Source organism: Cryptotermes secundus, unplaced genomic scaffold, assembly GCF_002891405.2.
Source record: "Cryptotermes secundus unplaced genomic scaffold, Csec_1.0 scaffold968, whole genome shotgun sequence".
In the NCBI taxonomy this organism is placed as follows: domain Eukaryota; kingdom Metazoa; phylum Arthropoda; class Insecta; order Blattodea; family Kalotermitidae; genus Cryptotermes; species Cryptotermes secundus.
In genome coordinates this window covers 293,938-306,788 of record NW_019719376.1, presented here as the reverse complement: position 1 = coordinate 306,788, position 12,851 = coordinate 293,938, and the positions used below count along the sequence as shown (strand labels likewise).

Sequence of the window (12,851 nt, the reverse complement as noted above, 5' to 3'; positions counted from 1 at the left end):
TCTCCCACACTTAAGAAAAGGAGCACTAGCAACCGCTTTTTCTCTTTGAAGTTTAGGAATGCTGGATTTGAGATTCTCGTCAAGTTCAAAAATATTTACAAGCGTAGTGAGAGCTGATAGCATAGAACAAGTGGCCGTTATCGAGAGTCGAACCGGGTTTCTTTCGTCTCCCCCATTAACTTCACCCCCTTCCACGGAACTGTCTCTTAATATGCTGGGGTAGTCAGCGCCGTCAGCGCCATTGCGGCCGGCATGCGATCTAGTAGCTTGTGGGGCGTTCGATCGCAGAGAGAAGTGCGACCGCGCGCATGGAAGGAGGGTTTGGTGTGTGCTGCTGTGCTGATGTGTGTTGCGGTCGGCCTGCTGGGCTCGGCTTTGAATGGTATGTATCCCGTCTTGTTTTCTGAGTGTTCAGTCTTTATATGCTAACATTGAGGTTAATTTCCCCCACACGTGGGTTAAGCCCAGCGTTGAATGTCTCTTGTATAGTGAGATTGTAAAATGTGTATTCAGTTAGCATTCTGTATTCATCTGGGAAACTGTGAAACTCATAAATGTGATCCCCAGGGGGTTCTATCGGTGATATTCCCGGAAATTGCGTACTTGAAGTTCTCCCAGACTTTCTTCGACTGTGACAGCTTGTAAAATATCTTTGTTGATATTTTGAGAATCACGTTTTAACGAATCTTCGCAGCATAGTTGGATCAAAATGGCGGCACGGGGCTCAAAATTATTGGATAGCTTAATATTTACATTTTGGAATCCAGCGAGTAAGCGCAGGTAAAGGACTGTTAACTGTTGCAGCTCTACAGCAGTACGCCACAAACTGCCGCACCTTCGATTCTGGGACATGAATCACAGTTTTAAGGATGTGTATAGGTACATAGTATATTAGTGAAATTTTATTTGGACAATAATGCGGGTTTCTAACATTTTAATTTCTATCAACAAGAGCCGAAGGCTAGCAGAGATGCCCGAAGGTCATCCATAACAGAAAGCTGCAGACGTAGTCACAAGATTAGTTGACAGGCGGCATTGCAGTCTCGAAATTTTCAGAAAACTTATATCCATTTCTGGTACCGTATGCATAAGGGAAACTATGATTTAATGCATATAAAAGTTACGAGTGGAGGACTTATCTTTGGAAACCGTAGCTAGAAACGGAACTTGTTTATTTCGGGGGTTCCGCCTATAAACTATGCTAGGAATATTTTCGAGGGAGGTGATATCATATAAAATTTAAGCCGTATTAGAATATTTTTACGCATCGCCCCAGTGTCGTGGATGTCTGTATTGAAACGTAGATGGCCCACATTTAAAATATATTCTCTTCCACTTTCAAATTAGTCCCTTTCGAAAACTCGGGGGTAGTTAGATGCCTGACTTCACCCACACTGCCGAAGCACATGGTTCAGTCCATACGTTGCATCTGAGGCCGTCCTATCAAATCTGCGGCTGCGCATTAAGGGTTACGGAATTGTCCTAAAGGCAGCCGTGAATTCCAGAAAATGAATTTCCATTGCTGATTGTTGCATACCCACCAGAAACTTTATTTAATGTATGTAAGAACTGATCAGTAGAGGGCTTATGTGTGGAAATGCTTCGTCATTTGCTGCTTTCTACATAATTCAGATTAATATATGTTTACGAGTGAAATGGGAAAGTACAAATGTACAGGTATAAAGGATATGTTCATAGCGATAATGTGGAAGAAATAGATACTATTTACACTTAGACAATATTTGTCATTACTTGTTTTGTATGTGAAAGCGAAATCACTCAGGTATCAGATATTATAGTTGGCCATGTCGTGACTGAAAGAAGTGCATTTCTGATAATTTATGGTGAACTAAACGTTGGTCGTTATGATAATCTGTTGCTCGTGGAAGAAAAAGTTTGTTAGGTATTTCTGACGAAGTTTGTTGTTATAAACAATCTTTGCCGGAAATGTTTCGCAGTGATACCACCACTACTTAGACAATATTCAGAACTGTCAAGTTTAGTACTTTTCTTTTACAGATCTAGCTGTCTTTCCAGAATTCTTCAAGTTACTGAAATTAGGTATTTTTGATGATGTATGTTTTTAAACATTCCCTCTTGAAATTTCAAAGGGCTCCATGCTAATAAAAATACGAATAAATATGCGAGCTACTGATTCTTGGCAAAGGAATGGGTAGTGGCTACCGGCAACTACAGATGTTTGTTACCGTATAAATATCGCATGTCATTTCAAAATGATTAGTTATTTACCATCAGCAAACAGTAATACTCATATATTGCCTAATTGCTTAATGGATATCTTCCTGAAACAGCAAAACTGTACCGTGTGTCTATATTCGTAAACAGTATAAACGATTCACTGTACCATATACGTATATGCATTCATGTGTCCGCTTTGCATGTCAAATTTATGGGCACTTTCCACTCGTTGACTGTCCTGTGAGCACCACATCTTGTGTAACTGACTGTATCTTGCAGCAAGAAGTCTGTGTGACGATTGTACAGTGAATTGTTTATAACTGAAGATAATCGTTATAAATTTCTAAGGTCTATCACAAACGTAACATTTTGGGAACCTGCACTGAATAATGCTATTCTGAGGCCACAGAAAGTAGTTCCTTGGATGGTGAGGATGACGGCGGNGTATCTCTCGATGCTTCCCCCATCTATCAGAGGCGTTAGAGACTACTGTTGGGCGGGAAATGCCCGATCAATTTGGCTCAGTAGTCCCCTTGGGACACGATGTCCTTTTACGTGCCGTAAAGCTACGACACGGGACCCACGGCTTAAAGTCCCTCCCGGACGACTTGTTCCCTGAATTTTTCCGCCCTTAAAAATTCCACGACCTCCGCCGGGTTTGAACCCGCGTACCTTGAGTCATGAGGTAGGAACGTTACGGAGGCCGCTTTCCCTCTGGTCTATGTCAACGTGCCTAAAGCTCCTGCTCTCTCTACGTCTCCTATATAAAAACGTAATAGCTAATAGAATACGAGTACAAATAAATAATTTTAATTAGGCCCGTGATGGTGCATGATATAAATTGGATTCAACTGGCTCTGGGTTTTGTGTAATGAATTTTTGTAGACACTCTGATTAACCTCTGGATTTATTCTTTATAGTTGAGCAGTTGACTGCTGTCTAAGGGAAGCTCTAGGGGCCGCGCCATAGCTAAAGCGGTTAGTCGCTGGCTTCCCACCGCAGCGGCCCGGGTTCGATGCCGGGTCTGGTCAAGTGGAATTTGTGGTGGACAAAGTGGCGCTGGGGCAGGTTTTCTCCGAGTACTTCGGTTTCCCTGCCAATCTTCATTCTACCAATTGCTCCACAATCCCCCTCACCTATCATCTGGGGCTGGTACAATAGGCCAGAATTGGCCGCAGTACAAGGGACTTAGTCCCACCCCACTAGCATTAAAAAAAAAAGGGAGGCTCTATATCGTGTGGTATATTATTAGTCGATCTACTCAATTGTCCGAAGTGATGGCCATTTGGTTTCAGCATGTAATGTTTGCTGCTGGTGTGCAAAGCCTAAAGATAGCTTGTTTCTGGACTGTCGCCTGAAAGGTTGAATGGGACAGTTTAGGTCCAACGTCATACTGAGTAACTGAGAAGAGGGAAATATTTATACAGAATTTTGGTTGAAAATTCTCTCGGAAAGCAGGATTTTGAAACATGAATATGGATATGTGAGAATAACATAAAGATATATATTAAGGTATTGAATTTTTCAGGTCAAATTTATAAGTAATAAATGTAAATATGATTGTTCAAGGAAGATCTTGCATTATTTAGTTTTTTTTATATATTGCCGGTAAATGTTGTTAAGGAATCCGAAGGTTAATAATTATCAACAGAGAATCCTGCCTCTGGTCCCTGTGTGAAGTTAATTTGCTGAAGTTCATATTTTGCACAACATGTTCCAGTAAAACCAGTTTCAGAATTATCCTTCAAATTTGTCTCGGTCACTGAAGGGTTTTTCTGTGGAGTTTACCAAACGAAACGTGTCCATATGTCATGATTCTTAGCTCGTGTTGTATATCATATCCATTAAGAACTCCTTGGTTTCATAATCATAACAAGAACAGGTGACGTGTGAAAAGTCTGGGGTTTCTGATTCGTTACATTTCTGTAGACATTCTCGGATTGAATTGAGTTAATCCTGTGAATTAGTTGTTTTAAAACGAAAAGTGTTTATTGGGGACTCACAGGATAATATTTTATGAGTGTTCATGAAGACGCATTTTTTCATTAACTGGACGAGATTTCTGTGTTCGCTACCGGCCAGCACATAATGAAACTATGATCAGAATTTTTGACTGGATGAAGCAAGCAGCCAGTGCTGGCGGACTCTGTTTCGTGGGTTGCGTAAGGCTTACGGCGCCGCGTGATCAATACATTACAGTGCAAGCGAGCAGCACATTTTCGATAGCGCGCCTACTCACTTTCTAGTAGTATAAAGTAGTTTTCATGAAAATGCATTCCACGTAGTCCATACTGTTCTGTTATACAGAATATTGTATTGGTACATGCTCCGTAACTTCAACAGTGGACACAGCATCGTTAAATATACTCTGAAAGCATCTACCTGATCTTCTAGATCGGTCAGTGATAAGTATGAATAAATTTCTAATGTTTCGCTCAAACTTCTTCAAAGCGAGGAACCTTACCAGGGACAAGTCAGTGTAGCGGTAACATTTGTATCTTGCCTCTAGGCGTGTATCATCCGATAAACTGACTTGCTAAACATTTAGGCTGACATCTCGAGGTCTCAGACACGAAGACTGCTTCATGGTTCAGATGTTGATTCGGGTAGTTAGTTTAGCGTCATTGTTTAGGCCGGGCGGCTAGAATAGGGCTCGTAACAATGAAAGATACAACATAAGTAGCGATGACTAGAAACTCAGGCCTCAAGTGCTGTTACAGTTTAAATCAGACATTCATCAGTAAAGGTAGGCGATTTTTTCTTGTTTGCGATTAGTCCTTTGTCTTTGTAGGATTTGATGTGATATGGGCGCTCAGCACACTCTCGGCCTCGAACTACGTGGCTATTTTTTTATTGCTAGTGGGGTGGGACTAAGTCCCTTGTACTGCGGTCAGTTCTGGCCTACTGTACCAGCCCCAGATGATAGGTGAGGGTGATTGTGGAGCAATTTTTGGAATGAAGATTGGCAGGGGAAACCGAAGTTCCCGGAGAATACCTGCCCCAGAGCCATTTTGTCCACCACAAATCCCACTTGACCAGACCCGGGATCGAACTAACCGCTCGAGCTGTGGCGCTGCCAAGCTATGTATCTAACTAACAACCAAAAGTTGTGCCTAATGCCCGAAATGCTCTATGAGAAAGGGAAGCAGTCACCCGTACAGTTTGGCAGCGGAGAGCAGAAGAGTTTGTGCGCCTAATTCTACCTGCAAATTGGACTCGTGTGTATTTCCCGGCTTCACATTTTTCTTCCCCGTGTCTGCTTTGTGACTTTCGACGACGGATCTGAAATGTTGCAGAAAACTGCCTTATCTGTGGCTGGACCCTGCCATGATCCCAGTCGAGACTCGGAGAGGAGTGGGTCAGAAACTTGAAATAATTGGTCCGTATAAACATTTTCGTTTTAAGAGTGTTCGGTGCGTGTTTCCGTGCGTACAAGTAGTGACAAGTATAATATCCTGTCCGCATCGAAACGGCATTGGCCCACAGTGATGTCACCGCTATCAACCTCGAAATGATAGTAGGCGACAGTCACGTGCTATATGTTTTACTTGCGAGGCATAGCCCACCATCAGATTTGTCCTGGCTGCGCTTGCATACTTCATAGTTTTGACTTGAAATGAAGACCTGACAACAGTTCTCCATTAACCTTTCCGAGTTTGAGATGATACACTACACGCAGGCGGGACAAGGGTCATTAAATCGCGGTTGGGCTGTAGGGAAACCGTTCCAATGTTGGTCTCTGAGTGAGATATTGGGGCATCAAAAGCTTTTGGTTGTGAGTTTCGTGGTAGGTGGTGTATCTGCTGCTCAGCATGAATTAATTCGCGCCTGGTTCCAGAGAAAATAACCAATAGCAAGAGCACACTGGATTTATAAGATTTTATGTCTATAATTTAAGTATAGCCTGTTTATGAGATCCTTATGTTGTTCCAAAGAAAGGCCTCCAGCAAATATCATAGTACTTTCTCGTTCCTCCAATTAAGTGTTTGGTGTGTCTGCATACTTTAGCATTCCACGAGCTTGCCACATTGCTGGCTCTTCTGACCGATAAGCCCACACTCATACTTCGTCCTGAATATTCAGAATGCAATTTAAAAGGAACTAGTATACAGAAGTATCAACCTTGTGCTATTCCCGCTTCTCTTCCTGTTTTTCATAACACAGCCTAGTGTATTCGTGGATATGTATCTTCTTTGCACTGTATTTTGATTTACAAACTAATTGTTTTAAAACAGACCCACAATATGCCCGAATGAGCTAGCGAGCTGCTACAGACAAACATTCTGCCTGAAAGCATATTGACACATATTGGAATGATTATAGACAGGTTTTTAATTTATAATCGGATTTGTTGAACACTTACATACATAACTAGTGACTTAAGCAACTATAGTACTATCGCTAATTCACACATTCTGCAGTTCACTACAGCACGTACTAAGTCTTCTGTCTGCTGTGTCTCCACCGGTTGCTGCCTGATTACGGATTCCTTCCGTGCTCACGTTCTTACCGGCTGGCGACTGTCCCACAACTAACTCATTGCTCCAGTTTATAGCATCTCGGCACGGACTGCACAGAAAACACCGTTGCTTTTTTGCTGTAACCATTGTTGCGTTCGAGTCTGTTGGCATACCCACGTGATCGCTACTCAGCCATTGTCCAGCAACGTCCGTTTACTTAGTAACGGCTGTTATATTAACTGTTTATCTCGCGATCGTTGCCTAGCAACGGGTTCACGTGCCATATTATTATTATTATTATTATTAATATTAAGTTATTTATTTAATTGTAGTTCCAATATAGAGACTATTTATCGTCGATGACAAGAAGATTATTGAATGTGGAGTAGTTAATGGGACATGAATTTGCAGGGGTAACAGAAGTAGTAGGAGAGAGCACTTCCCCATAATAAAACCTGATTTTCAAAATGCCATACATGGTCTAAACCGTTTTACAGATGTTAAAACTAACTTACAAATCCTCCAGAAAAACATATCACCAAAGTAGGTCATGAATTTCCAATTTTCAGTCACATTCACCCATAATAAAACCTAGTTGGCATAAGGCCATGAATAGATATTTCCATGTATACCGTAAATTGGTACACAAATTTTGTTGAAATTATACATGGGAGGCTTATCTGATATTACTGATGAATTAAAATTTTCAACCATGTTCATCCATTAAAAGTCTAGATTCGTAAGGCCACAAATGGGATTTTTTAAGTATCCTCGAAACTCGTGTACAGATTTTGTTGAAACGCGATATGGCAGACTTCCACTTATTTGCCTGTCTTTATTCCTGTTTTAAGTAAGCTTAACACATTTCAAAAGATGCCATTACAATTTTATTTCCTTTCTCGTATTGTTTAAATTTTCTTGGACGAATTTCATGCTTCAAGGGTTACTCGAACTGTGAATTTAAGAAGTGACTAATTAATCTTGTAAACTTTTTCCTTGTTATTTCGCTTGTAATTCTTTAGCTCTTACAGTTTTGACCTCACTCTTACTATTCAGAATTAATTCTGAGAAAGCGAATATTTTTCACATTTGGTAAGAACTGGGGGCCGAGCCCATTGCAAGGCATCTACAGTATTCGAATTGCAGGCCGCGCTGTTCTGTATAGTGGCAGTGCTGCTCCCATCCGCAGAGGGGAGGTTTGATAAATGACAGAAGAGAACTGACTACACCTGCTTCACTGCCTATCCTTAAGGATCATATTACTATCATGTTAAATAGAACGATGCTCCTTGATGACTTAGATTTTCCTCATCCATTATGGGATGTGTGACTAGGATTGACTATTTATGGCGAGTGCGCCCGCCTTGTATTTGAGCGCTCTTAGCTCTCTTGAGAATGTAAGTTTTCCTTAGTTCCACCACAGTCTGCGTTCCATTTTAGTGTAATTATCGATCGGAGTGAAGTAGCGTTTTCAAGCTTGTCTTGGTTTAAGCAGGTGCCTAGAGCAAATCATGTACGGGTCGCCCGTTATCTTGGGATTTCCGTGGGGTTCAATTAACACAGGGACATTTACTGGAATAGGCTACGACCACTTCTTCCACAAACGTTTATAAGCTTCTTTGTAGCTCACTTGGTGCTATGTAACCGTTCAGCTGATGCACATCAGCATAGGCCTGATTTATTAGTTTCATGATCATTTTACAGACGGTAGAACTCCTTGGACGGGTGATCAGCTCGTCGCAAGGCCTCTACCTAAACACAGAATAAGGCGAAAACAGAAACACAGAATAAAAGCATACACACACAAAACATCCATGCATTGTGTGGGATTCTAACCCACGATCCCACCGTGACCGGCACATGGGTATAACGTATAACCTCCGAGTAATTTGCAGTCGCTGTAAGTCTTGTTTGATTTCCAATTTGACACTCTTAGTGTTGTTTGGTTTGCGCAAAGCCTTCTGTCAGCTGCATAGCTTCGAGTGGTCGGATAGTTGTGGGTTATGAATGGGGATAGACGTGGAAGAGACACTTCCAACAGTTGCTGGGAAGGACGGAGGAAAACAAATAATAACTGGAGTCAAAATATCCGCTGCTCTTGATTGAAATGCGAGCAACGACTTAGAGAATACGAAACAGAAGGGTTATCCACTTCACCGCTGTGTTCTTTTCGTCACTGCATTTGACACTTTGTGGTTAACTGATAAAGGAATGTATTATGATTTCCAACGTCATATTGCTTACAGTATGAGGGTCTGAGGAAGACCACGGCCGAGCTCATCTAGGAGGTAAGATCACAGCAACCAAACTCTTGCGCTACTATCTTCTTCAGACACACTGGTGATAGTCCTTATAATGAACAGCAGTGTTGCCAACCGAGGGCGAGATGACAGGGCTATCTTGTGAACTTATATCGTCCATGTGCTTGTCTCCCAGTCATATTTAGGATATACAGGCTGAGTTGAGGGCCGGCTGGCAGCCTGACCTACTCTCGGATTAGTTAACATATTCACTTATTAACTGACTAACTGGCTGACGTGCAGCCAATGTTTGGCTGACTACCCAAGTAACTGGAAGACCGTCAGACTATCTGACTGACTGACTGACTGACTGACTGCTTGATTGCGCTTGTTGCCTTCTTACTAAGTGATTGTCTAACGGGCTGGCCAACTGGTTGAACGATCGATTAATTTAATTGACTGACGGACGCACGTACTGATCGATGGTGACAGTAGCATCACTGATACAGAGGTAGACTAGTGGACTTCACCTACGCTCAGATATTTCAGTCCAGCAAAAAAAAAACTCCGTGGTTTTTAGTCCGTAAGCGAACTATACCGACCGAGCGACCGCCTCTTGTCGACGAATTTAGTGCCAAATTTAGCGGGTATAGGGTGTCACGTGATCAGCGCAGCGAATTCCTACTGTCGTTAATTTCGATTTTCTAGACCGGAGCTCACGAGGCTGAGTGGACCCCGTTCCAGACCCACTACTTCTCAGAAAATGTAGTAGCGTCGGGAATCGAGCCCGCACCTCTGAATCTGTAGCCAGGAACTCTGTCCACTAGACCACAGAGGCCGTCTTTCAGTCCAGTATAAATTCTAATAACATATTAAGGATACGAATGGCGCTATTGTTTTTCCTACCTCAGAATTTCGCAAGTTAAGTCAGGGACCTAATGAATATCAGGATGTTAGGGTCTCCAGTGTCATGGCGTTTATTCTGAAAGTCGATCAATTAGTGTCTGTACTGCCTGTATCTCAGCTTGCTTGCGCTTGAGTCTGCAGCATTGCTGTACGTGGTGTGGGGGCTCCGGCAGGTGGCACTAGGCCCAGGCAGGTGCAGGCACTCCGAGATTTGGAGCCGGTTTTTGTGTGGCAGATGTTCTTGCGTTCACTGATTAAAGCAAGGCAGCAGGAAACAGCGATATTGAGCATATGTCTGACGATTCGCGTACAAAGTAACCACTAGACGGAGCCCGAACAATGTTAATATCCTCAGAACAAAATCTGCAGCGAAGCCATAATCAAATAAAGATAGGGCCTAATGTATGATTTGTAAATTTTTTCAAATAAAGAATCTGGGAGCAACAATAAAATCAACTTTCTTAATCATTAACCAGCCAAGTGCCGAACCAGAGATGCAGCCCCCAACTTCAAAACCGAAGATGTTCTGTCTCTTCGGGTCTGTCTCACGCCTTAGAGGCTAGTAATGGAACCTCCTTCAGTAGCACTTCGTCCACCACAAATCTCACTTGAAGTCACTCGGTGAGTCCGGTGAGAAGCCAGCGTCTACCGGCCCAAGCTGTAGCACGGCCTTGGGAATAACCATAACAATAACAAATACAAAGTACTTTTGTGATATTATTAAGATCAAAATAAATTCGGTAAATTCTTATCGTTGATCACTCCAAAACCTGTTATTATTCGCCTGCTTTTTCTCTTTGTTGCGTTGTTTGTTGTTTAACGACGGTGTCATTATCGAGATCATGTAGTGTTTGGTGTTAGAATGATTAATGAATATGAAACGGTTGATGGAATGAAAATTGGTAGTGAAACCGAAGTGTTAGAATAGACCTACTTCAGTGACAATTTATCACAAATCTGTGATCGCAGCAGGGCCCCCGCAATGGGAAGCCAGAGGCTAACCGCCTGAGCTATGGCACGGTTGCCCCTCTGCTTTTAAAATGACGTAAAACAGTAGTTGTGTCAGTTATGTTTGGTTTGGCTGCGCCAGAGCTCAAGCGGTTAGTCGCTGGCTTCCCATTGCGGTGGCCCGGGTTCGATCCTGGGTCTGGTGAAGTGGGATTTGTGGTGGACAAAGTGGCACTTGGTCGGGTTTTCTCCGAGTACTTCGGTTTCCCCTGCCAATCTTCATTCCACCAAATTTTTCATCATCATAATCACCCGGGGAAGGTACAATAGGCTAATCAGTGGCCGCCGTGCCGAGTGGACCCAGCTGGACTCGACCCCTCACTAAGCGAATTTTATGTTCGATTTGAAACGTGGTCTCATACTTTGAGAACAGAATAAATTGCAAATGTTTGGAAACAAAGAAACCAAGATTTTATTTGGGTCTAAGAGGGATAAAATAAGCAGGCATCTTAGGATATTACATTAAGTGAAACTTCTTGATTTATGCAAGTCACTTAGAATTGTTAAGATAGTAGAATCAAGGTCGTTATGATGTGCTGGAAGTGTAGCTCGAATAGAAGAGACACGGAATGCATGCAGAATTTTGGTGCTGAAATCCCATGGAATATGTGCGCTTGGAAGAAACAGGTGACGTGGAAACACTAATTAAAATATCATGAGGAATTTGAGGGGATGAGAAATTGGTGGAACTGGCTCAGAGTCATGCTTAATGGCGGACATTTATATTGCTGATGCTGGAGTGTCAGAAGAAGACCCTCGGTCCAGATTAATGAAGCTGAGCCGCACATTTATCTGAAGAAAGCTTTCTGAACTTGCACCGCCCTGAAAACCTACGAAGTCATAGAAAAATTCATATTGGTTCGCCTGTTGGTAGGCGCTGGAAATGTTGTTCTGGATATAAAGGAAAGGCGACACGCCAACAAACGGGTTTAATTGAATTTTTGGAGAGAACCCCCCGCCCACCGACGAATAATCATCAGTGCTTCGTCAGTCGTCATTTTTCTTTCGTGCCGGTCGAGAGAGCGAAATGGAAGTTTAGGATTTCGGTGCTTCTTTATGGTTGGTAGCGCTCATGTAACTCCCATGAGATTGTTTTTGTGAGCTTTTCAACAAAGTTCTCAGTATTCTAGACTATCTGCAATACACAGCGTTGGCTGTAGGATAACTGTTGTTCTATGAATTGGACAGAGTTCGGAAGGAAGTAGTTGTGGCCTAATTGAAGAATTTTCCCGGCATTTGCTTGGAGGGACTGAGGAAAAATCACGAAAAATCAGGACCAAAATTCGAACGGAGCATCTACCGAATAGAAGCATAGAGGGCTATTTCTAGATCAGGCCGTTAGGCATTTCTGATGAAGCGTTACGAAAATGTTTATCAAATCCCAGAAGACAGGTTCAGCTTTTAAATTACCGTAGATCGGTGAACAGCATGAACGTGTTCCACGTAAATTGGGAGCCAATAGAACAAAAAATAATGATTCACAGGATCTAAATAATAAAAAATAAACAAAATTACCCGAGCTTAACTAATTAAGCACTACGCCTTGAAGACGTATGGGGGAGTGGATTCATAGATCCACATTTTCTTGGCCTCGGCACTAGCTTGAGGTGAGTGGTTAGATTTACGCCTCGGCCGCCTTAATCTGGGGAAAGAGCTCCCGATAGGAGCCTCGGTGGGAATCAGAATCAGTCTGGGTGACGTCGACAGGAGAAACTCTTTCCCCCTACCGGGACTCGAACTCCGACTCTTATGCCGTTCAGTCCGTAGCTAGTTGCTATGCCGACTGAGCTATTGCGACTCAGGTTCTAAATAATACACTCACGTTTAAGCCCGCCATATGTTTAAAACACTTTCCATATTCTGGCTCTCATGAAGAAACAACAGCAGAAATGTAAGGACTATTCCAGCATAGTTCACACATTTCTTGGTTTGTTTTCAAGTTTGCATTCTTCACTGTCCTTGGGGTTCATTCGTTTCAGATGCAAATCTCTTATTGTGAAAGCTATTCACAAAACAGATAAAATGTGCTTTGCCTAAT

At 42.5% G+C, this 12,851-nt stretch overlaps 1 protein-coding gene across 1 annotated transcript in view; it reads left to right on the top strand.

The window, feature by feature from the left end:
• Window positions 1-297: 297 nt before the first annotated feature.
• Window positions 298-12,851, top strand: part of LOC111865717 (protein tincar) — an 86,101-nt gene continuing 73,547 nt past the window's right edge. The window contains exon 1 of the mRNA XM_023853953.2: window positions 298-382. Coding sequence (XP_023709721.1) covers window positions 380-382 — 3 coding nt within the window. The 5' untranslated portion in view covers window positions 298-379. The remainder of the gene's footprint in view (window positions 383-12,851) is intronic.